Source organism: Candoia aspera, chromosome 4 (assembly GCF_035149785.1).
Source record: "Candoia aspera isolate rCanAsp1 chromosome 4, rCanAsp1.hap2, whole genome shotgun sequence".
Lineage (NCBI taxonomy): Eukaryota > Metazoa > Chordata > Lepidosauria > Squamata > Boidae > Candoia > Candoia aspera.
Window position 1 is genome coordinate 71,145,806 of NC_086156.1, and position 26,934 is coordinate 71,172,739.

At 38.9% G+C, this 26,934-nt stretch overlaps 1 protein-coding gene across 1 annotated transcript; it reads left to right on the forward strand.

The window, feature by feature from the left end:
* Positions 1 to 65: 65 nt before the first annotated feature.
* Positions 66 to 26,380, forward strand: TUBG1 (tubulin gamma 1). Its single transcript, XM_063300438.1, has 11 exons — positions 66 to 266; positions 681 to 793; positions 5,328 to 5,495; positions 5,634 to 5,702; positions 8,762 to 8,841; positions 15,539 to 15,665; positions 16,584 to 16,670; positions 17,464 to 17,613; positions 20,163 to 20,315; positions 20,675 to 20,836; positions 25,912 to 26,380. Exons 1-11 carry the CDS (start codon positions 218 to 220, stop codon positions 26,107 to 26,109), a joined length of 1,356 nt encoding a protein of 451 aa, XP_063156508.1. The 5' UTR covers positions 66 to 217; the 3' UTR covers positions 26,110 to 26,380.
* Positions 26,381 to 26,934: the final 554 nt, after the last annotated feature.

Genomic DNA, 26,934 nt, shown 5'->3' on the forward strand with positions numbered 1-26,934 from the left:
ATACGCACATACGTGACCCCATGCTTTTGTTTTAATTGCTTCAGCGCATGCGCGCTGCCAAAATAAAGCTAGCGTATAGGTGAAGAGGCGGCGGGAAGAGGGAAAGACGTACAGTACGGTTAGCAACGGCTCATTTCTAGGAGGGCAGAAACGACTGAGGGAAGGAGCCGTGTCCAGCTCTGGAGTTAGAGGATTCGGACTTTAACCCACGCTCACTATGCCGCGAGAGATCATCACTCTGCAGCTGGGGCAGTGTGGCAACCAAAGTAAGGCCAAGAAAAGAGGCCTACGGGACACGCGTGTGCGCGCGCGCGCGGGGAGTAGCGGGACCAGAACTTAGGTTGTGGGTGGAAACGTTTGAAAAGAAGGGAGGTTGTCCTTCGAAGGAGAAGAAAGGGAAAGTTTCTTGCTGTCTGCACCGTGCAATATTTTTTAAAAATAGAATCATACTCAATTCTGTTTTGCCTGGGCTGCTGATCCATAGGTAATTGAGGCAATTCCAGTTTTGTACAGGCTAGGGAATGGCATAAGAAGCATATCAAAGATAATACTAGCATATCAAAATACTATGATGTGGAATACATAATAAAACCCATCTCTCTCCATTGACTCTTGAAGACCATTTCTATCTGTGGTGGGGTACAGGAAAATACCTATTTTTGTGCTTTCTGTTTTTACAGTTGGGTTTGAATTTTGGAAACAGCTCTGTGCAGAACATGGTATTAGCCCTGAGGGTATTGTAGAGGAGTTTGCCACTGAAGGCACTGACCGCAAGGATGTCTTTTTCTATCAGGTAGAATATTTTTCTTTCTTCTGTTCCTATCATGGGGTCTGTAGATTGTCTGCAAAGGACTGAATGAGCATTGATTGTCAAAACTTACTCAATCCACAGCTGATCACAATTTATGCCCTTTTTAATGCTCATCTGCTTGGGCTTTGCTTTCAATAGTTTTAGGAAAGTAGTCCCCTTTTTGTAAAAATAAACTTTCAGCTGAAAAGGCCTTCAGATTTAAAAAGATCAGTTACAACTGATAAATTCATTTATGCACCAGAAAGTTTGGAAACTGTAGTTTCTGCACCAGGTAAACAATGTTTATCTTTTATGTATACTGCTGCAATGTCATTTAAAATTTTTGAGGGTGATCACACAAGCCAGAGGCTCACAACACTGTGCCTGTGGGTACTAGAGTACATGTGAGCCCGTCCTATTAAAATAGTGTTTTTTTGAATTAATGGCCTAATTTCAGGAGACTATCAAGTCTCATAAAATTCTGGTGTTTGTTCCTGAAAACCTGCGAGATTTGGGAGAAAAATATCAAAATTAGGCTTGATACAGAATGACGATATCAAAATTTCAGAAGATTTGATGGGCTTATGAAGTTTTAGTCATTTAATATATATATGCATACACTTTAGCCCTGGTACCAGGGATCAGAACATCATTGGATTTTTTGCTGTTCATACGTTCCTGTTTTTCTTTGGGTATTCAGCCCCACTTCTCAAGGGTGATGGCAATACTGAAGCTGCTGTTAGTATAATAGAAGTACTTAGCAATAACTTTGTGGCGTGTTAAAATTAATGGCATAAATGCAGAGTAGTGTTGAATTGGAATTACAGGTCAGCATCATCAGCCATAAGGGAGTCCAATAGTCCTACATTTTTAGGAAGAGGAAGATCAAGTGCAATGGATAAAAAACAGGAAGGAAGGTACAGGGATTGGATACAATAGCAAAAGATTGGCAGATGAAGTGGATTAGAAGAGGTATCAGCAATCTCTTTTGATGTTGGATACACCAGCATTTTAAAAAATCTTGAGATTTTGTTTATCTTCCCAAGATCTTAACAGGAGAATGCTAAAGCATTGTATGAGATTTTGACTTTTACTTTTGGGATTTCATGGGCTTAATTGATTTTATGAGTGTTGTGGACTTTGTATTATTAACCCCTGGGCTTAATTGACTGGAGGAGGATTAGGAAATTAAGAGTTATCATTTCCATGGCTGGTTTCCTATTGCTTATAGGAAGATAGGCTTATGATAGCTGATCTTCATTCCAAAGCGATATCTCTGAAAATTCTTTGCTGTTTGAGACTGAAGAATAGATTGAAAAATCTCTTAATCAGAAAAAAAAATTCATGTATAGAATGATTGTCCTCAGACTGTTGCTCAAGGGTATTGGAATTATATTTGCCAGATAGCATTGCCTATAAGCACACTGATTGGAAATTCTGAACGTTGTAGCAGATTAGGAAGGCAATCCTAGAAGAAGGGCAGGAATAGAAATCAAGGCTTAAGGTGAGCAAAACTAGTCAGTTACAAGGATGTAAGATCAAGCTATTGTTCCCAGAGTTTTACTGATTTCTGAGAAGCTTTCATATCAGAAATGGCTGGAATGCAGGAAGCATATCTGATGGCTATTAGTAATGGAGGACTGGATTTTTTGGGAAGAATCACTAACCTCTGTGGAGGCTGTTACTCCTGAGAGGCATGGCCTGGAAGCTTGTACTTCTGTTTCATTCTATAAGTTAGTGCAACAGTGGAATCTATTTCTAGACTTTGAGGTTGCTAGTTTAATTCAGGCTTAGAGACCTGAATTAAAAGGACTGAAGTTTTAGAATACTGACACCATTTCTGACTTCATGCTATGGTCTGTCTTTTTTAGATGAGAGAAGTTCACCAGGTCCATGTTCTCAGCTTTTTTTCTTATCTGATGAGCATGTCAAGAGAGCTTTGAGAAGAGAAGGCTGGAAGGGGATAAGATAGCATGACAGGAAGAAGGCTAAACCTTATTTTCCACAGCTAAAGTACAGAATGATCATCTTAAACTACAGGAAAACAGATTTCTCTTGAATGTTAGGGAAACATTTCTAATACATCAGAGGTAGAATCAGATTTCTAGTAAAATGAGGAACCCTTCTAAATACAGTAATATTTTTCTGGAAAAAAATTGTCATGATTGGGAAAATAATAATTTAAAAATGAAATTAAAATGAGAGAAAAAGAAGTAAGGAGTACAGTGTTGGAATCTGGTGACAATGTTCTGGGACTTCAGCTAGTAGAGATAGCATCCAGCAGCTTATTCTTTGTGTATGCAGATCCCAATTTCATGCTTCCAGAAATCTTTTTGTAAGACACATCACAGATTATTTAATACTGTTTCTTTTGCATACACTCCCTGGGTATTGAATCTCTGGAACTGAAGAGATTAGAAAGCATATATACACACAAAGACTGGTGCTATTATGTCTTAAATATTGTGTATGAAAAAACATATCACTATAGTACCTCACTAAATAACTTGAACATGATTTATGCAATCTTGATCACCAAAGTATACAGCTCTGCTTCTTCACTGCCATAAAATAATACTTTCTATCCCCGCTTGTCCCTCACCCCTGCTCCCAGCATTACCCACATACACACTATTTCCAGATTTTTTTTTTATGGAAAATGTCATGAGTAAGGATGGTGAGCAGGGGGCTCTCACCCAGACTGTCAAGCGCATGCGTAGCACTGAGGAACTGTTCAGCCATTCAAAGAGACACAGATCGGGACCGCCTTAACCTTTGGGGTTTATATGGCTGGGTTTTCCCACGCTTTCTCAGTTTGTTAGGATTCTTGTTAAGTACTACTAATAAATATTAGAGACCAAGTCCTCACCTCAGTGTGTTTCCTGGTAATCAGGACAGAAAATTTCTAAGCACTGATCATCATCATCATCCCACTGTCTCTTCCCCCAGTGCTTAGCCACCACTAGTCTAATTTCCCTTTCCATGTCCTTCATCTGTCAACTTTATATGCCAACTTCTTCATACCAAAAAGAAGCATTTAAGGAAAGTAGGAAATTTCACAGATTTGTGTCCACTAAACACTGCATTCCTCAACTTCATTGTTACATTAAACACAAAGAAGAAGAGGCCAAGAGCTGAAAGGTTAAGGCAAGAGATAACTGTATAAAGCTAGTCTGTAAGAGCACAATGTGACATAGTACAGAGCTTTTTTATTTGACAGGAGTTGTAATTTAACAGTTTCTATGCTGTTTGGAATCTGACTAGATTTGTACAAGCAGTACTTTTGATATACCATAACTGGGCAGTGTTTTCAGCTTTGAGAGTTGCATCTGGTGTTAGGCCAAGCACCATGTGTGGGCAGTCTCATACATAATCAAGTTTGATGTTGGTGGGGGCAGCAGGGCTAAGCGGTCAGGAGTCATATTTAGCCTGTGGACTGTCTGTCCATGATTTAGAATGATGAAGTGTTTGGGACTGTAGAATTGTCATGTGCTTTATTTAAGTATTGAATTATTAGACCTCTAATAATATAAATCTTCAAGTGTGGATTTTACATTAAATAAGTACTTGTAATAATTCTTCCCCATTCCTATAGATAAGTTAAAATTGCTATCATTTCTTTTCTTCTGCTATGGTAAAAGGTAAAGGTAAAGGTTTCCCTTGACGTAAAGTCCAGTCGTGTCCGACTCTAGGGGGCGGTGCTCATCTCCGTTTCTAAGCCATTAGAGCCTGCGTTGTCCATAGGACACTTCCGGGTCATGTGGCCAGCATGACGACACGGAACGCCGTTACCTTCCCGCCAAAGCGGTACCTATTGATCTACTCATATTTGCATGTTTTCGAACTGCTAGGTGAGCAGGAGCTGGGACTAGCAATGGGAGCTCACCCCGCCGTGCGGTTTCGAACCGCCGACCTTCCGATCGACAGCTCAGCGGTTTAACCCACAGCGCCACCGCGTCCCTTGCTATGGTAGCCTTTTGTAAATTTTTCTATATATTCACAGTGGCACTCAGCTAATATGCCATTCTCTGATTGTCTCCCAATTATTCTGTCTGTACCAGTTCCAGAAGCTTGATTGTGATTATTATGATATGACAGCAAAATGGAGGTAGGAAGAAAGAGGGCAAAGTCCTTTCTTTTCCCTCCCCACAACTTCTACATCTATTGTCTTTAGACAGTTGAACATACTTCTGTAACTTCTTGTACATGAAAAAAGGCAGAACTTGAAGCCTGCAATTGTTGAATTACCAGCTACTCTGACATCAGTACTGGTTTCATCCCCTTTATTAAAAATATCAGGGACTGGCTGCCTTTAATAGTTAAAATGTGTGTTTAAAGTCCAAGAGGGTAAAGATAGGGAGCACAGGATGAAGAGTACTAACTGTGCCCTCTAGTGGCAGCTGTTTCTTCCATGTAGATCAGCCTTCCCACTTGTCACTCATATCCATATTGGCTGAAAGATTATGGGAGTTGAATTTCAACAAATTTGAAGGGTAATTCAGCAGGCTGTTTATGGTATCTTCTTCCCTGTTTATAGGCAGATGATGAGCACTATATCCCACGAGCTGTTCTTTTGGACCTGGAGCCGCGAGTGATTCATTCCATTCTGAATTCCCCATATGCCAACCTCTACAACCCTGAGAACATATACCTCTCTGAGCATGGTGGTGGGGCTGGAAATAATTGGGCTAGTGGCTTTTCACAGGTAAAGTAGCCAAAAAGCTGGGAGCAAGCACACCCTGATTCCTCCCTCAAACATAATTTTGTTAAATTTATAAAAAAGAACTTTGATTTACAACTGAATTTAGAATAAATTTTTAGTCTTGTCTCATGTGATTTACAGGGAGAAAAGATCCATGAAGATATTTTTGACATTATAGACAGAGAAGCTGATGGCAGTGACAGTTTAGAGGTAAGAAAGACTTGTCGTGCTGAGCCCTGGGTTACCTATAGATTTCTGGATCTAGAGAATGCTAGTCCTGGATTACAGTGGCCATCTGTCTAGCTTTAGAATTAACATGTGTTGGTTAATCTGAATATTACAAATGTTGATTGCACTAAATAGCAATATCATGCTTTTGTATAATATGAAGGCTATCTTCTGAATGCTCACTGCAAAATACTCTAGTAGAATTTTCTATAATAGTTGTGTTTCATCCTTCAGAAAGAAACTATTGCTGAAGCAGTGAGGATAAATGTTGATTTACATATGCTATGCGACAAACTGAGCTATTTTTAAAAAAACTAAATACTTGCCTTTCCTCTGTATGACAGTGCTTTTCACCCCACCCCACCCCCTACTACTGTATTCTCACAGCAATCCTGTGGCATAGGTTTGGTAGGTCTAAAAGCAGTGTCTGTTCAAGGGATACTAAGTAAGCAACCTTACTGAATTTGTTACTTAGGGATTTGAATTCTGGCCTTCCTTGCCTAAAGGCCAAGGTATCTCCCACTTTGGATATTGGAATGACTGAACTGGGAACCTGGCTTTGAAAAAGAAAATTTTAATGTATATCACTCTCCTGCCACTGGGTTAGATTTTCCTATTCTAAAATGCAGTTTCCTTAAACTGGAAATTTATAGACCTGAAAGGCTATAAAAGTGCATACGATGGCTAGAGATAGAAAGTGATTCATTTTAGGTAAATGATACAAGGAAAAGCATAACATAACAAACTTTGTTTCAGTCATATTAGCATAAGGTAGTATAAAACAACAGAGTTACAGGTAGTCCTTGGGTTACAACCACTCATTCAGCAACCATTCAAAGTTATGATGGCGCTGAATGAGGGGAACTATGGCTGATCCTTGAAGTTGTGGTGGTTGCAGCGTCCCCACAGTCACATGATCGCAGTTTGGGGACTTGGCGGCTGGCTCACAATTATGATTATTGCAGCATCCTGCAGTCACGTAAACACCATTTGCAACCTTCCCTGCCAGCTTCCCACATACGTGAAAGCCATTTGTGTTTAAATTTAGTTAAACTTCTGATCTACTCCTATATTTATACACATGCCCACACACATGCTGCTAGTTTTGACAATTCAGGTTTGATCCCAGCCACTGTTACTGGTGATCACTCCAGAAGGTCCTTGCTAGAGAGCAGATATGTATTTTGTTCTGTGATTGCACCTTTGTACTTCATAATATTTAGTCCATACCTCAGTAGATGTATAGATAGCTGTATAAGAAGGACCATTTGTAGGATCTTCTGCTGTAATGTGCTAAAAAAGGGTAAAATCTTTATATCTTACTGCCTGAGTAAACTGTGTCCAACTTTATTTCACAGAGGTGTATTTTTTCTGCTTGAGTAATAATTTGTAACTCTGCTTCTGACAATTATTGTAATATCAAATTTTCATTGATTTTCTGTGTGGGGTGTTTTGGCACTTACACAATTCAGCAAATCGCCTAGAAGTTCCATCCCTTTGTTGCTATCCACACTGCAATTTATTATAGCCCTAGTGTGCTGAGTAGGTGGCCGGTTTAATTGCAGAGTTTTTCCCCCTGGGGAACTCAGTCATAGCCTCAAATATTTCTTTATCTTGCAACTGTTTGCCACCTTCTTGTACTTTCAAGGAGAACTTAGTATTATCTGTTTATATCTCTCTTTTGTCCTGAATTGTGATGTTCCTCCTCTGAGGGAATAGGAAAAAGGATTTAAAGACTTTAAAATCATGTGATGTGTTCAGTTATTCACAAGTAATGATATATTAGAAAACTGTAACCTCCATGACATTTTTAGCTCTTAAGGCACATACTAATTACCTGTGAATGTGGTGTTTATTTATTTTTATTTATATTTCAAATTTCATCACCGTCCATCTCACTCAAAGAGCGACTCTGAGCAGTTTACAATAGAACTGGAATAAAAATTAAAATACAATAAAAACAATATTCTTAAATAAAAATATAAATGTAAAATCCAAGATAGAGATGTTAAAAGGTTCTTGAGGTAAATTCATTTAATGCATGGGAGCCTCTGCAGGGCGCTAACCACCCCCAGGATTGATTACCCCCCCTTGTGCCCCAAGCAAGATGGCAGAGCCCCTTTCCCAAAGGCCGGGAGAGTTGTTGGGAATGTATGTTGGGAAGCTGTATGTGTAGCTATCTACGGACTCTGCCATTGATTAATTGATTGATTAGGTGCCATCAAGTTGTTTTCGACTCCTAGCAACCACATAGATAGATTTTCTCCATAGGTTCATTGTATGTAGAGACTAAAACTATCCACTTGGACCACTGGCCATGAGAGGTTTCTAAAGGGAAGAAAAAAAAGCCCCAGAACCCACTGTCATACGTGATCCCTTAAGCACTGCATTAAGGAAAGACTTTAGGAGGAGGATGAAAAAGTAAAGATCCTTTTTCTTCTTTTTCCTCATTTCTACAAATCCAAATATTATTGAAGGATCTCCTGGCTAAAGTCATACACAGTACAACATGTAGTTGACAATTTTTACTTTGGACGGTTTTAACTTTTACGTTCTGACACTAAAACAGATTTTTGAATATCTTTTTCCAGGTGGATTTATATTGCAGATTTATGTACTCCTTTATATTTTGGACAGGACTGAGGAGCATGGATATTATTTAGCTGCAGAATAGGAAAATAGTGAATATTTAAGACTTTGGTGTTCAGAAAGAAAGTTACCTTATGTGGTTTATGATTATATAGCTTTAGTATCCTTTAGTCTCTCCTTTGATGCATTTATGTGTACTGAGTATTTCTCCCATAGGATGATTGTATGTATGTATGTATGTATGTATGTATGTATGTATTTATTTTCTATCTCACCTTTATTACTTCTATAAATAACTCAAGGTGGCGAACATACTGAATACTCCTTCCTCCTCTTTTCCCCACAACAACAACCCTGTGAGGTGAGTTGGGCTGAGAGAGAGTGACTGGCCCAAGGTCACCCAGCCGGCTTTCAATATGTATCTGTTTTCAGTGACATGTTCTTTCTTTCAGGGTTTTGTGCTGTGTCATTCCATCGCTGGTGGGACTGGCTCTGGCTTGGGCTCTTACCTTCTGGAGAGGTTAAATGACAGGTGAGTGATGGCATGAGATGTGTTTGTGCTCACATCCACACTCCTTTTGGGTAGGAAAATGATAAAGCAGTCAGGTTACTTTGGGGCAGTCTGCTTACTGGCAGATAAGCAAGATACATAACTGACTCAGTAAGGTCTGCCCCACCCAAACACCAGCTTGGACAAGCCTTGTAATTTGTGCAGTTGTAACTTGAAACAGGAAAAAGATTGAAATAATCAGTTTTGATCCCTCAGGCAAGAAATGTTCCTCAGTCCTGGCTAAAGAAAATCACATTTATTTTTGTTGGATAACATAGTGCTTTGAGAATCATAACCCCAGAGAACTTCCAGAAATTGTGAGGAAGGGTAAACAGACACTTGATGAAAATTAAATTAGGCTGAGTAATAACATGCCACATACCCTTTAAATGTAGCCAGTTTTCACTATGAGGTTATTTCAGAGGAACAACATTTCTCTTCTTCCCAGAGGTCCACAGAATGTTATGAATCTTATCCCTAACTACTATTTGTAGTTGCCATTCATACCGTTCACTCCCTCATATGCTCTAAGGGTGCTGGAGAACGTGGAGGCAGTCTTATGTTGGACTGAACTTGAAAAAAATATTTTTTCATCTTGTTGACCTTGAACAGCAACCCTTTTGTTGGGCAGACCAACAAATAGTAGGTAGGTATGTAGAGATGGGTAAATCATCTTATTTACCAGAGGGGGCAGGATTTGTAGAAGTTATAATTCTCAATGGGGAAATTATCCCCTTTGCGTAGTTATGAGATGCTCCTGAATGGATCGCTTGTGATGTTTCTAATTGATCCTGTGATTTAATCAGCAGTTAGAATTACAGTTGATTTTCCACATTATTGGGGATATTGTACTTGCTGTGATCTTATTAATCTCGTGGGTAAAATATAGCCACTATATGTTTGAAAGTTTTTAAAATCTCAGCAATATTTTAATAGATTTTAATAGTGGTTTTTAAATATGTTTTTGGTAGTAAGTGCTTTTTTGTAGGTAAGAGCAATTGCCTAGTTATTACCTACAAAAATGCACTCTCAAAATTACTCAGTGTGACAATTCAGCAAAACCTTTTTTAAATTAACATACCCCTGATCCAAAAACTATAAATGAAGCAGGGTATTTTTTAAAAAGTAAAACTTACTTTGCATTATATTTCTCAATTAAGTTCTATTTTAAATATATTATCCATATTGTTGTGATGCTATTCAGCTATCACAGGATTGCCAGCTATGTTCTAGACAGAATCAACATCTCTGTTTCATTTGCATAGGACTACATCAAGTTAAATTTTACAAATAACTAACCTTCAAAATGCCATGGTGCAACTAACACAGCATTTGGGACAAGGCTTGCCTCAATCAGCAGCAACACAGCAGCTGGCAGACTAATTGATATTACTATACTCTTATGGGAGCTGGCCAGAGAAATTTGGAGGACCTCAGAATTAATTCTTGACTTGCACTACCCCATGTGAATTGTTTATGGTGGGTTTGCTGGTGGAATTTCCTACAGACCACACCAAGGTGACTGTTCTGAGTTCGTTGAAAGAAGGAGCAGCCAGATATGCTGTACCTATCACTGAAGGCAGTGATCCGGTACAGGACAATTACCAGAATTTCATGCAGAGATTTAGAGCTGCATCTGATGATTTTGCAAGAAGAACAAGTATAAATTGAGAGATTCACAAGCTGGAAGAGGTCACTGTGGAGTTTCTACATAGATACCGGATTTTCAATTATTTGCCAGAGATGTGAGGTAGAATAATTGGCTCTGATTGGCCAATTTTTAGAACAACTTGCTGAGAAGCTAGGAGATAAATTGGTGAGACAAGGCACGCCAGAGATTTTGGAAGAGTTGAGGCATGGAAGAAATGGCAGTGGAAGAGGGTTTTACAGCCTCTCTTCACCCTTAGCCCCTCTCCCTGGGGCCTCCTTAGAATCCAGTGCCAGAGCAGTTATGTAATAAGAACAGTGAAGAGATCCCTGCCCCAGCAGAGAAACAGATAAGATCTTGGTTCATATTTCTACTGTGGTGCTCTCAAATATCTAGCTACAGCTTGCACCATTAAAGTTCATGCTTCTGAATCAGCTGTGAAATGCTGCATGGGCCATGTAATAAGCAAATGTCTGACTTACTTCAGGGAAGTAAGGCTCCTCACCCAAGAGCTTGGCAAGGGGCCCCTCAGATAGTTAAGAAGAGCTCAGACAGCTGACATCAGGCAAGTATATATTATTTCTATTACTTGTTTAAACTCAGGCTGGGAAATACAACTCTCAGCCCTAATAAACTTGAGAGCCATAGCCAATTTCATAGATGAGGCTACAGTGCAAAAATTTGATTTATCCACTCAAGACACTGGAAATGAAAGCTGGTAGAAACAATTGATGGGCAAGTGCTGCAAGCTGTTTGTGTATTGCATACACCTTTGCAACTGACAATAAAGGATCAAATAGAATTCTTACCACTCTATGTTACTGCTTCCTTGTTTGTTCCCATTGTGCTGGGAATTGATTGGCTGCAAATAATTCAGAAGTACACTGGGAGCAAAGAACAGTTTCTTTTCTGTTCCCAAAATATGAATAGTGCTGTTTGCAGGCTTTCCATTCTCATGCTTCATCCCTGCCTGCTCAGCTCACAAACTCTGCTGCCTTGCCAAAAAAACCCTTGGTTTTTGTGGATGTGTTTAAGGAAGAAGAAACAACTGTATTGCCTTCTTATTGGGCTTGTGACTATACTATCAACTTGAAGCCAGAAGCCCAAGTTCCAGCTAAAAAGCAGTATTCATGTTTACTCTACCTTGAAGGAATTTCTGGATGACAATTGGAAGAAAGGTTTTGGCCTTCTAAATCTCCAGCATCTGCACCCACATTGTTCATCACTAAGGAAGATGGCTCTGTTAGACTCCTAAACCATATAACCATTAGGATCACTACCTATTGCCTCTTATTTCAAATCTCCTAGATCGCCTCCAAAAGGCATGTATTTTCACAAAGTTGGACTTAAGAGGCATCTACCATTTGGTACGAATGAAAGAAGGACATGAATAGCTAACTGCATTTGATCTCAGATGTGGCAAGTTTAAAGAAAGAGTAATGCCTTTTGGCTTGGTGAATTGAAGGTGGTCTTTTCCAGATTCATGAATTAAGTGCTTTCTAATATTTGGACAAATATGTAGTGGTATACTTGGATGACACACTGATCTTTTCAGAAGACCCTTGTTTGCGTGAGACCCACACCAGAAGGCATCAGAAATGTCTTAAGGAGCCTCTGTAGACACAAGCTTTTTGCTAAATTGAAAAAAAAAAAGTGCATTTGATCTGCCCTAACCGGACTGTTTGGGTTACTAAATCTCTACAGAAGGAATACAAATGGTCCTGCAAAAGTACACTCCATAATTTCATGTCAAAAACCTAAAAATGTGAAATATGTACAACATTTTCCAAGCTTTGCTAATTTGTATAGAAGCAAATTAACCTTTATCTTTAATTTTGCAACTATATAAGACTGCTGTCTCAATTCCTAAAGAAGAGATGTAAGTTTATAAGGTCTACTCAACAACACACAGCATTTCAGAAGCTGAACGTTCTTTTTACAGCTGCTATTCAAGCATCCAGATTCCTCTGGCCAGTTTGTGGTGCAAACAGATGCATCAGATGTTGCATTTGGAGCCATTCTCTTCCAGGCAGAGAAGTGGGGACGAGGAGGGGATGGAACTCCTGCCATGTGCATTTTATTCCAGGTTGCTTCTACCAGCTGAACGGAACTATGGCATTTTTAGTCAAGAGTTGCTTGCAGTGAAGACAGCATTCCAGCAATGGAGGCACTTCCTAAAAGGCACAGTCCATCTAGTACAGGCACACACAGATCACATGAATATAGAGATTCTGCAGAAAACAGTCTTTCACACCTTGACAGATCAGGTGGGCACAAATTTTCTCCTGTTTCAATTTTTATATCACCTATATTTTTGGATCACCAAACAAGCTGCCAGATGCCCTACCACGTAAACATGAATATGACCTTCCCTATTCATCTGTCCCTACCATAACTGCCTCTCCCCAGGAATTAGACTCTCGTGAAAGATTGGTGGTAGGGAATCAGAGGGTAGATCTACTAGATCGGATTAGAGTGCAACAACAGCAGGATGCATATGCCAGGGCTCAGATGGATGAACTCCAGGGAGACCCACAGCATGATTCTTCATCCTTTTCTTCAGATGTCAGGCAACTACTTCACAATGGCCGTTTGTGTGTTCCGCTTCCTTTAAAGGAGGAAGTATTGCAACTCTGCCATGGCAACAGAACTACTAGACATGGGGGCACGTTTAAAACTTTGCACCAGACACTTAGAGAGCTCTGGTAGCTGAAGGCCAAGTTTGCATCCATTCCCTGTTTTAGTAACTATCAACCATTTTATCAGTGTGAGAAATAATTCTTACTACTACCAAAAAATGTCTGTCCCACATTCAGAACTGATCGTTATTCTTGTATTGTCCACTAACTCTCGCAGTCTTTTATTTTTCATCATAAACAGTCAAATCACTCATGCTTTTAGATTTCTATTCACTCCTTGTACATATGAATAGACTTACATTTGAAATATTTGAAAGAGACTTTTTCTGAGCAAATACTCCTCATTCTCTCATTCATTGGGGTGTAATGTGCAATTATCACCAAACTCTGGATTCCTACATTTCCTCTGTGTGCAACAGCCTAGATGGCAGCAGTGTATACTTTCTATTTTAGCCCTTTCATTCATAATTATGTATACACCATTTCTCATCATGTATTCATCAACTCCATTCTACAAGATTAGATCATTTTCATTTAGTTCTTCTTTCCCTTCCCCTTTTCCACCCAACGTATCTTTCATTTCATTTATTAATTTATGTTTTTTACCATTTGCTCCTTTTACATTCCAAGTTGTGCTTTTCTGTATGCCTTTGCTACCCGTCATAGCTTTGGTCAATCAAGACTTTCACCTAATCCTTCTAGTAAAACAGAGAAGATACAAATTGTTACCAGCCTTAGTCATACGTGTGCCACATGCAGCATTTCCTCTGAATTATGAAGATAGTACTAGTCACTTTTGGCACATTTTGGCCAGCATGCTGCAAGCACAACCAAAGCCCAACTTTGCACCAAATGTGCTCATGCTATTCAGTGCAAGCTAGGAGCTCTAATCTTGAGACTGCTTTGCAACCTAATGTATTATTACCCATATTCCACCAACTAGGAGGCATATAATTCTGGTCTGTGACCGTAATAATAAAGATTGATTGACTAGGAGGCATATACACTGTAGTGACATTCAGGATGCAGGGTCCTCAATTTTTAAAAAGGGAGAGTAAGAAGAGTAATATTATTTATCAGTATATTTATCAGGCTTTTATTTTTAGCTTGGTCAATTTCATGTTTTTCTTTACATTTTTTATTTTAAAGTAACATTAATTATTGGGTAGACTAAGCACAATTGCAGGGCTTTTTACCATTCATGCTATATTGTCTACTGGATTTTTTTTCTGTAGTCTGGTGTGTGTCCTATAATAAAGTTTGATTAATTGATTGAGTAGTATATAAATATAAAAAAAAATAAAAACTCATTTCAGCTGTGTTCTAAAGAACTTTATAAACTGGCAGTTTTCATGGCTACATTTTCTGTTACTACTCCACTGATAAGCTTTTGTTGAACTGCCATTTGAATTTTTTTTACCTCTTATGTTTTTTTAACAAGTATATTATGTAATGGAGGAAATGCAGTCCAGGCTAACCTTGGTCAATTAGGTTACTGCAGTAGCATATCTGAGTACTGAATGTTCTTTTCTGATGAAATGGAAATGGAATGTTGAATGTTACCATAAAAATTCAGTGCCTGGTGACATTTGGATTTACTCTGACTGATACATGCATCTTAAGATAAATTCTTGGTAGATTGTCCTCTTAGATTAATTAAAAACTTGGAGATGGCTTCCTGTGCCTTGTCTATTCCTTGCTCTTTCTTTTTTATGTTGTAACAAAAAACTGGAATATTGGGTTTGAGGCTGGCTTATATTTTCTGGTATTTCTAAACTGAGAACATGCCACTTACTCTGGTAAAAAACTTAAGCACTTGCCACTTCTGCTGGGTCAGAGAAATTAAGGCTGTCATCCTATCTGAATTGACAGGAATGTTGACATGAATACACTTTTACATTAAGTCCAGTGTTCTATCTTGTTTGTTTCAAAACTCAGTGTTATGAGGGTTTCATGGCATTTTGGGCCAAGATACTTAGTCCTTGTGAATAATTGTGTGAAAGCTGCTCATCTTGTCATTTATCTCAGAAGGCAGAGGATAGCGTTTTCTCCCTCATCACCTATCCAGACTTCTTATTTAATACCTGTGGACATGTGCATGTGGCTTTTATTTTTAATAAAAATTCAGGACTACTGTTTGACAAATGTTGAATTCCATCATTTAGCTGCTAGCTGTTCTGCCAAAGGTCAAGTTTTTTACAGTACTCATACACCAGCATCTCGTTTTCTGCATCTGTTTGCATCTCCCAAAGTGGTTACCAGGCAACAAAGACGTCCCTTATTTTTTATGTATGATACCATGATACAGTGAATCCCTGAGTAAAGCAAAGAAATATGGTACATGTATTCCCTTTACTGTAATATTGAACAGGTAACCATTTTTTTTTCACAGGTACCCCAAGAAGCTGGTGCAGACATACTCCGTCTTCCCCAACCAGGATGAGATGAGTGATGTAGTGGTGCAGCCTTATAACTCTCTCTTGACACTCAAACGGCTGACACAGAATGCTGATTGTGTGGTAAGGAATATTGATAGGGAATTGCCAATACTTCCCTCTGATGAAAAAAGGAAATCCCCTCATCTAGTGCTGAGAGCATATCACCCTATGCCTAAACTTGGGTGTATTAGAGTGGAAAGATTTTGTTACTAAGCAAGTATTGTTTACATATGCTTCTCTAGTTCTGTGGCTAATGTGCTTAGTTGGCATGCTATGAGGTGCCTACTGTCTCAGACCTCACTGCAAGTTCCTGTTCTATTTCCTATCTATCTCCGTTTGGTGAAGTAAACTCTTCTGTGAGTCAAGCTTGACTCCTGGTGGAATGTCTATGTCCATGTAGTTTTCTTGGCAACAACATGGAAGTGGTTTGAAATCAGCCAAGGTCAGTTAGATATAATCGTCTTGCTAAGCATTTGATTAGATTATCATTTTAGCATATAGGAAATTAATGTAGCTACAAAAGAAATTGGGATATGTCCAAAGCATATAATTTGATGCTGTTTATGAAATTTAGTTTTTCATTTGATTAATATTTAAAAGTGTGAGAATCTTCTTCAGCTGAATAATTAACTGCAAAGCATGTTGATAAATTCTAAAAGTAGGAATTAATTAATTTGGTAGCTCTATTTAAGCTTTCCCTTTTACATTATTTACAAAATGTCATTCTAGAGAGAGAAACTAAATATAGATATTTAAATCTTTGTTTCTCTTTAAAATAATACTTATTTATATCTTCTCATTTTATTTTGCTTTTATCCATGATTTAATTTTCTTTTTAACTTCATTATTTGTTTTATTTGAGCAGTGTGTATGTGTGTGTATGTGTATAATGGAAGTGGATGAAGCCCGAGTCCTACAAATCTATTTAGCAGGGAGAAGTATGCCCTCTCCCCCCTCTTTTTTGCCCAACACTACTTAAACAATTTTCTTTTTTAACAGGTGGTTCTAGACAATACAGCTCTGAATCGTATTGCTACTGACAGGTTGCACATCCAAAATCCCACCTTTTCCCAAATCAATCAGCTGGTGAGTGCATGGGGAGGTTTCCTTGGGCTTCTGAAAAAGGAAGGTTGGGATCTGAGTCATGCATGGCTATGTTTTCGTAAGTGGTGGTCAGAGCTCCACAGAGTTAGGAAGATGATAGGTAGAAATTCAGAGGTGGACATTATTTAATTCTACAGGTATCAGTGCCTTGGTTCTCTTTATGTTTTAAAACTGGAACATTAATATCACTCTGAAGAAGATAGTACATACATTTAAAACTAAGGTGGTGAGCTTTGAAGTGTAGAATAGGTGCCTAATTCTTTTTCTCTGTTTCTGCCTTAAAATTTTGTGAAATTGACACTTTTTGTCAACATTAAGCTATTCCAGGATGGGATAGCTTTCCTCTTGGTTTTCCCAATTTTGTTTTATCTTTCAGTTTTGAGGATAGCTTTTAGGCCATTTATAGATAGAGTGCTATTCATGACAATTTTCAGTGTTGTTTTAGTATTCCTATCCATACAACAAGTCTGTAAGGTATTATATGACTTGCCTCTGTAGCTAAGAAATAATGTATGTGATCAGATAATTAACTGGTTCTCCTATATACAGTTCCAGCTCATTATCCATCATAATTTGTAGGAAGAGCTAGCAAATACTATATAGTGCTTGTATCCATTTCCCATTTTGAAAATTCTCAGCATTTAAAATATTTGAAATAAATGTGCAACTCCTGAACATATTCCTCTGAGTAGCTTTGGAGACTTTTTGGCCAAATTTCTCAGGATGTTAGAAACTACAGTTCTCTCTTTGATTAACTTCTGCCTTTTCTTTCTAGGTCTCTACTATAATGTCTGCCAGTACTACCACGCTGCGCTACCCTGGTTATATGAACAATGATTTGATTGGGCTGATTGCCTCCCTCATTCCCACTCCTAGGTTGCACTTTCTCATCACAGGATATACACCTCTCACCACTGACCAGGCTGTAAGTGCTTTTCTTCTTCTGACTTTAAATCAAGATCTGGGAGTCTTAAGATACATATACTATCAAGAAAAAAAAAACATTAAAAAGCACTACTACAAAAAAATGAAGAAATATAACAAAAGAAAAAAAACTTGTCATAATATATTGTTATAGTTACAAATCTATATATATTTATCTAATGTAAATATTGTTCAAATGCATATACATTTATATGACTCTCGTGTGTGTGTGTGTGTGTGTGTGTGTGTTTATCAAATTTGTCACCGCCCATCTCCTCCCACCAGAGGGTCTCTGGGCGGTTTACAACAAAATAATAAAACAATAAATATACAAGACAATTACAATATATCAAAATACAATATCTAAAAATATAATTACAGATAAACAATAAATTGCAGATAAAAATAAAATCCAAATGGCAGATGATCTAACTTAGTCTTTGTATGTGACGAGTGCCCTAGGGCACTAGCCATCCCCAAACATGACGACTCCCCTCCCCGCCCCAAGCCAGGTGGCAGAGCCAGGTTTTCAAATTCCTCCGGAAGGCCAGGAGCAATGGGGCTAGCCTCACCTCCCGGGGTAAGATGTTCCAGAGGGTGGGAGCTACTGCAGAGAAGGCCCGCCTCCTGGACCCTGCCAGACAGAATTCTCTTAGCCGATGGGGTCTGCAACATCCCTACTCTGCATGATCACTTGGGATGGTTGATGTAACGAGGAAGAGGCGGTCCCTCAGGTAGTCTGGCCCCATGCCTTGTAGGGCTTTAAAGGTGATAACACCTTGGATTGGACCCAGAAGCAGAGTGGTACCCAATGCAGCTTGCACAGCAAAGGTGTTATATGCGCCCTTCTAGGGGCACCAAAAATAGCCCACGCAGCTGTATTCTGAACCAGCTTTAGCTTCTGGATACTCTTCAAGGGTAGCCCCACGTAGACCACATTGCAGTAGTCTATATGGGAGATAACAAGGGCATGAGTGACCGAAGGGCTTCCTGACCCAGGAAAGGGCGTAATCTACTGTATTTCGTGTAAATGAGTCCCATATTTCATTATACGTGTCCATACAAATTCTACATCTATAGGCAATCCACTCGTAAGTAGTAAGTGCAGTCAGGTCCAATCCATTGAATAAATGGGGCATACATTTACCTTTCCAATGCTGCAATATCAATCTTTTGGCCATAGTAAGGGCACAAAGAATCTTAATGTTACTATTTTTGTGTTTTTTCTTTTTCTTTTTTCTGTTATTAATTAAAAAGTACTTGAAAGAATTAAATTAAATTAAATTAAAGGACATGGGAGTCTTTGTGCTCCATTTCTGGCTTTCACATTTTCTGTGGTATACTTAAATGGATAGCAGTGACCTCTGGACAACTGCCATGTCAAAAGTGTGGTCAGAGACTGGATTTGTCACTTTGACCATGCTTTGCTTAACAGCAGTTATTGAATGAGGCACAGTTTTTGCCATGAATCTGGAATTGTGAACCCATGGGTGCATACATCCCAACATCACCATATTTGTACTCCTGCCACCCAGACAAGCAGGGCTAATATGCTAGGGTGTGCTTTTTTTCTGTTATTTTCAGACTTTGATGGGCTTTAGAAACCGAATGGATGACTTAAATATTGTAGAAGATTGAGGTACAGTAGCTCCCTGAAAGTCCCCCAAATCAAACCTTGCCTACTCAGTGACATCCCAATGTGATGATGCTCACCCATTGCAGTTTTCAGGATGGGCACAAAGGTTGGCCCCTGGTAAAAAAATAATCATGATTTTACAAAGTACAGTGGCTGGTTTTACACAGCAAGTTAAGCCCTCAGGCAAGGCACTTTATTTTGAATGATGATGTGTGAAACAGCCATACTGCCCTACCTACAGTTGCCATGAAATTATTGAAGATGATGTAGTGCTAGAAACAAAAGCATGGGTTCTCCTGAGATAAATTCATGCAACCATACTCCCAGAGTGCTAAATAGTTGTCTTCATTTTTCATTCTTTTCAACAAGCAACAGGACAAGATGCCGAGGGGCAGATCACAAAGGCTAATGATTCAGAGGGTATCAGTTGCATGGTGTGTGTGGGTGGCTGCACAAGATTTTTGCTGTGTGTTTTCTCTTCCTGCCTCCTTCCCCTAGGAGATGGGATGCCTCTTACATAATTTGTCTGTTTCTCTAAATGTGAATATATGCTCTGTCAAAATAGCTAATTTGCATTTCTCTTTTCTTTCCACTGCTGTTACTATTTAAAGCAACTGAAATGGTTCATGGGAGGTATCCTAATTTTCCAGATTTAGGAAAAGACATCTTGCATAAGTGGTGTGTGTATCTGTCATTTGGCCTAGCTTAGGATGCTGCAATTCTAATCTCTGAATTGGAACTAGTGTTGTTTCATAGCTTTAATACATCAGACCAGCCCATGGTCCTCTGCAGAAACTTTCTTTAATGAAGAATCCTCCCAAGCTCTATATGTGATCCTTTTTCTTTTGAGTGTGAGACAACCTTCAGTTCTTCTACCAAATAAATGCTATACTGCTGTCTTACTTTGCCCACAGGTGGCCAGCGTGAGGAAAACCACTGTCCTTGATGTCATGCGTCGGCTACTGCAGCCTAAAAATGTGATGGTATCCATGGGGCGTGACAGGCAGACAAACCATTGCTACATTGCCATCCTTAACATCATCCAGGGGGAAGTGGATCCAACCCAGGTCAGCAGTTTGAGAAAGATTGGCCAAATGGAGCTAGCTACCTAGAACCTATTATTAGGGCTTATCTGTTCTGATAATACCAATGACCAAATAGTCACACTTTTATATATGTCAAATCTGTGGATTAATATAAGTGTTAATTTGAGGCAGGGGCAGCCTGTGACCTTCTGTTGTGATGAATTACAAATCCAAGTGCATTACCCTTGATCACACTCACTCAAATTAATGGTACCTTGAGTGAGCACCTTTTCCAGGTTACTTTTTTCAAGAAGCTCTTCCACTATTGTTATTTCCCACCACAGTTGAATAAGTGTATTTACTTATGTACTCATACTTACAAACCATTTGCCCCTCATCAGGTCCATAAGAGTTTACAGCGGATCCGGGAGAGGAAACTGGCCAACTTCATCCCTTGGGGCCCTGCCAGCATCCAAGTGGCACTTTCTAGGAAATCTCCATACTTACCATCAGCTCACAGGGTCAGTGGTCTCATGATGGCTAATCACACCAACATTTCCTCGGTAAGTTTGGATAGGGCCATTAATATTGCAATTTATTTTTAATTAGGGCCCTAGTGTTCTCATATATGAGCTAATAACATGTGGAGACGTGCAGCACTTCAGCTTTGATACACAAAAGGTGCTTTGGAATCACAGGAACGGGAATGTAGGATCTATTTGCACTGTTGTAAAACAGCCATGCCTTTTTCCAGGATCTGCATTCATGGCAAGATACAGTTACTGTGAGGTGCTGCAGACAGGTGAAATGCTCATGCTCCCATACAGACCAAAGCAATTCTCAGAGATTGACTTGAACGCTCTGCACAGCTCTTACTTGTTTCCATTAATCTGCCACTCCAGCCACTCTCCATTTATATGCCACTGCTAGAGACTCTGAATTGTTTACAACAAACCAATACAGAGTAGGATTGAAACAGTAGAAACAACTAGAACAATTAAACACCTGACAACAACCATACCAATGTGCCTCCATTGTTCTGACATTTCATCCATTTCCCAAGAGACTACACAACAATGGTTCTGTGCCCCTTTTAAGGTTACATTCAGAATTTAGTAGATGATTTCTCACTTTCTCTCACTAATAGCTTTCAGCTAATATTTTTATTTCATAGGTATGGAGTTTCTGATTCAGAAGTAGTTTACATTGATTTTCCTTAAGGAGAAATACAAGTTCAAGAAATGTGATTGCACTTGAAAGAATATTTTTTATTTCATGAAGTTGCTGGTGAATGACTTTGGGGGAAATATAGCACACTTCTGTTTTTGTATGGATTGTGAGGAGCTGTGATAATATAGGATGGGGAAAGTGTTTCTGATGACTGATCCTTCTTCTCTGGATTCCCTCCCTGCATATCAGTAGGTTATTTGATCTACAAAAATTGTTCTTTAAAACCAAGACAATAACAGTAAATATCAACCATGTGGGACTTGATCCTGGATGTGGTGCTGATCTGATATGTACTGCAGAAATATGACTGAGCAAATAGGGCTAATCAGGCTTCAGAATACAGCAATGGCTTTGGGTTGGAAAATGGTTTTGCCGGCTTCCGGTGGGAATGGCAGACTGAACAGATGGGCCCGCTGGTTCAGCGGGCGGAGCTGACAATGCGGTAACTTTTTTCGGGCTCAGGCAGGTTTTCCTGAAGCCCAGAAACGTTCTCTGGGTCAAGGAGAATACCTGGAATGATCCCATCTGTCCTCCGGATGGCTGCTTGCAGCCAAAAGATCGCAAATTTGCATTCAACTGGTAAGAGCCAGCTGGGAGGCGGGGACTTCATCACCTTCCAAGCCGCGCTGTAGCCTTAAAGGGACACTAAGACCAGCCACCCCATTTCTAAATCACCAATTTGTATTATATGTACCCCAAGAGAGGCTTTCTACAGCAAGGAGAAGCTGGTTCTCTTGGTGCTTAACATTGGGATTACTTTTTTAAAAAAAATTCCTTTAAGTTTTGGATTTCATTTTCCTTCCAAAGGAAATTCCAAAGATTGAGAATAAACAATTGTCTTCCTGTTATTATTTTTGTATTAAATTTGAAGATATTAGCATTTTCCTACACGTTGAATTGGCTGATTTGAACCTTCAGCTTTCTGTTTTCACCTTCCCTTGAGAACTGTCTGCTATCTCATTCTCACTTTATGTAAACACACTTTGGAACCCTTCCATATCTTCGACTTTCACTGGTTAAGCTCTTAGGGGGTGCCATAATCTACTGCGTGAGACATAGAGGATTTCAAACAGATTCTTTCTGACTTTCACCAGGATTTTAAATAGATTTCTTCTGACTTCTGTCAAGCTTTTATGCAAGATATCCAGGATATTGTGGAAAATAAGAGACCTAAAATGTGCCATCAGGTTGGGGATGTGGTGAATGAAATTGAGGAATTTAAGAGTGATAGAAAGGGTTTTTTTAAGACTGTGATTGGAATTTTTATTGAGATGCTGGATGAAGATTGGATAATGGAGTTGGAGAAATCTAAGGGAGAGAGTGATCTGCAAGCCATAAGTAAAATTGAACTCCTGGTGGAATGCCATGAAAAGAACCTGGAATCTTTAAGGGGGGCAGTTGGGCTGTTTGATTCTCTCAAGAGGAAAGCTCTGTGCGTGTTGTGGGGATACGTAACTGCTCTGGTTTATTTTGAAGTGGGATAAGGGTTGAAGAATGTTCATCTGGTTTGCTTTAAGGATCTGATTGATGCTATTTGCCTTTAAAGATTTGGATTTACTGTTTTGATTTGTCTTTGTTTTTTGGGTTTATTAAGATTGGGATTATTAAAGTTATTGTACTATTAAGTATAATAGCAGACAACTTACGTGCTTTTTAATTTGATTCTTATAGTAGAGAAAAATATATAGAATAGTGGTAGGTAAAGGTAAAGGTTTCCCTTGACGTAAAGTCCAGTCGTGTCCGACTCTAGGGGGCGGTGCTCATCTCCGTTTCAAAGCCTTGGAGCCGGCGTTGTCCATAGGACACTTCCGGGTCATGTGGCCAGTATGACTCACGGAACGCCGTTACCTTCCCGCCGTAGCGGTACCAATTAATCTACTCACATTTGCATGTTTTCGAACTGCTTGGTGTGCAGAAGCTGGGACGAGCAACGGGAGCTCACCCCGCCGCGCGGTTTCGAACCGCCGACCTTCCGATCGACAGCTCAGCGGTTTAACCCGGGAATAATTAAATATGTTTTATCTTTTGGAGGGGAGAAAGATGTTTAGGAGGGTTATATGAACTTTTTATTCTTTATTTTAATATAAAGGGGAGGAGTAACTGTACTTAGTGATTTTTATTATGTGTTAAAGTAGAATGACTTATAGAAATAATGTGGTGTTTTGGTTTAATATAGAGTAAGAGATTGGCTATGGAAATTTTTATATATCCTTGCTGTTAAAAGTCGGAAACATGTTTTTGTAAATTCGAAAATTTTTTCTCTTGTGTTTCCGCACTTTTTAAGTTTTTTTTCTTTCTTTCTAGGGTTTTTTTTTTGTAGTTTTTATTTTTCTCTTGAAACCTAATACAATTTACTATAAAAAAGAAAATGGTTTTGCCTTGGCCACCGTAATTGTATCTCCCTTCCCAAATGCCCTGTTCAGTAATCCATCCACACTGAATATCTGAATCTTATTTTGGAATCTGATGCCAGGATTATGTTTCTGATGGTGCTTAACTTTCCCTGCTCGAGAGATGGATCTCAGCTGTTTGTCTGAAATACTTACAGTTTACTGTCTTGGAGAACATGCTGAGACATGTTCTTACCTGGTACATTTTAGGAGGCCATATTAACAATAGTTATGACTCAGATATATTCTGTAGGACACACAACTGATCTGTAGGGCACAAATCTCATCTGGTGATATCTTTGAGAAAAAAGATGCTGTAGGTAAGAAGCTTAAAACTACTATGTAGTCAGGATTGGATTGTCAGTAATGTTTTCTCTACATGGGAGGGCAACTGTTGGGATGACCCTATTCTGGAGATTTCTAACTGTCTAATAGCCATTTTTGTGCTGCTTTGATTGGTGATCTTATTTGTACTCTAGCTGAACTCTGGAATAGAGGAGCACACATTTCTCTCAAAATCCTCTTCTGAATTGCAGAACTAATTCCATAGTTATCAGAGGAACTGAGAATACTAATATGATTGGAGATTATATGGTCCATCATAGTTCCTTTTGGGATTGGCTTAATAGGCATTGTACCTTGGTGGTTGCATCATTTCCTTGGAGATCAGTCAGAGAAGACTGCTGCTGTAGCTTATGACCTTTCAACTGCATTATGCCACAGGTTCCATCTTATCTCCTATGCATTTTAGCCTCTTTCTGAAATTGCTGGGTGAGTCTTTTTGAAGCCTTGAGCTGAAGTGTCATCAATATGGAGATGACATTTGGCTATACTTCTCATTTTCAATTATATACCACTGTTCTACATCATAGGAAGGGGTGAACAAATGAAATACCATCTTGATAAGATGAAGATGCTGATAGATTTGTAGCCATTTTACATCTCATTCTTGATGGATTGTATTTTTTTTGAGAATCGTGTGTGCAGATTGGTAGCAGATAATCTATTATAAATTTTGATTTGCCAATTTGCAGTTGCTTTCAGAAAACATAGATCTGTCCATAGTTATCCATATCAGAAACTACATTATTCCAAAGCTTTGGGTGGGACTGCTTGACATATTTGGAAACTCTGATTAGTCAAAAAGTGTTGCTAGATTACTGTCTGAGCTGAATGACCAGTCTAATGTTGCATCACTTATTTTCACTTCTATTTATTTCTATACTCTAAGACACTGATTTTAAACTTTGAAGCTTAAATGGGTTGAGAGTTTGTTTGCACATGACCTGGTAATTAAAATTGACGTCTGAAGCTCTGACCTTGAGCTCATTCCCAAATTAGATATGTATCCAAGACTGGGCCTTTTCTGTGGTGGTTCCAAGATAGTGGAAAACCGCTTACAGAGTTCTCCTAGGTCCTTCTCTATTTTTTCTAAATAGTGTGCAAGGAATAGAACAAAGAAGACAAAATAAACCATAAGAAAACAATTGCAAAGAGACCTAATTTTTTGAAGTACTAGAAATGTTTGAGCATTGTTGAAAGTAACTGGTTTTTCTTTCAGTATGTTCTTTTTAAAAGTTTTTAAATTTACTAATTAGTGTTTTGCTGCTTAATATGTAGTCTTGTAAGCACCTCTCTAGCATTTATAGCAAAAAGCAGCAGAATAAAATAAAAACCCTAATCTCTCACAAGAAAACCCTGTTGATCTCTCAGGGTATGCTTGTATGGCCTGGCTCTGGGTCCATCAGCCCTAGAGTGTAGTAATTTCTGCTGGACAGCACCATTTTACCAACTGCATCTTCCTTCCCCCTTTTAAGCAAAATGACAGCAACCATAGCCAGAAATCTTCTTGCTCTTTTAGTACTTAGAGTGTGAAAAGAGCAATCCAGTACTTTCCATATTTTATTGCCCCAGTGAAGGATGCTTGGCACTGTTAAGAGGCTTACATGATCACTCTGCTCCCTTTCTATAAAATCCTTCCCAGTGCCTTTTTTTACCTATTGTTCTTTTTTGTTTAGCTCTTTGAACGTACCTGCCATCAATATGATAAACTGCGCAAACGTGAAGCCTTCCTGGAACAGTTCCGAAAAGAAGACATGTTCAAAGAGAACTTTGATGAACTTGATGACTCCCGAAAGATTGTCCAGGAGCTGATCGATGAATACCATGCTGCCACTCGGCCTGACTATATCTCTTGGGGCACTCAGGAGCAATGAATGTGTTTGTAGTCTGTTTTTTCCTGTTTGGAGTATTTTCTTCTTGAAACAATGGATTCTGTTAAATCTATCACTCCTTTCTGTGACCTATGTCTGGAAGTAAGGGAAGTAGTTGCAGATCTCTCTCCAAGAGAAGAGATTCTCTCTGTATGCTGTTTGGTTCTGATGTTGGGAATTCCTTATTACTTGGTGAGCTCCTATTATCATTAAGCCCAGCTTCCTCCTGTTTTCTAAAGGAATCTGACTAGATTAATATCAAGCAATATGCCGATTTCTTTCATTTCTTTTTAATGTTCTTAAGGTGCTTTTTCTGTCATAAGCTATGTTAATTTGTACTTGTATTTATTTAAACATATTTCTGCTGAGGAAGTCTCTAGAGTGGATAATGAAGAGAAATATCTACAGGCATTTTAAATAACCCAAACCCGTATTTCTGCATAAGATTCTGGCAATTTTGTATTGCTCAGCATTTAATCTGCAGCTCCATTAACATATAATGGGTGAAGACAGATTAAAACAGGAAGGGTAAACAAGGCAATGGAGGCCTGAATATCTGTGTGGTGATCTATACATCTTTTCCAGCTCACTAAAGGAAATGGATAATGTGGGTGGAGTACAAACTGAAATGACAGGATTAGGGAGGCCAGCAATGAAGAAGCATAGTAACTTTGATTTTAAAGCTGCTTGAGCAAATATTGCTCTTTTTTGTCACTGATGGAAAATTTTCCCATTTAATGTTTCAATCTACTCGTCAAGGACACTTACATAGTACAGTTGTTCTAGGACATATGGGACATTACAGTTGCCACAATAATCAAGACTTCA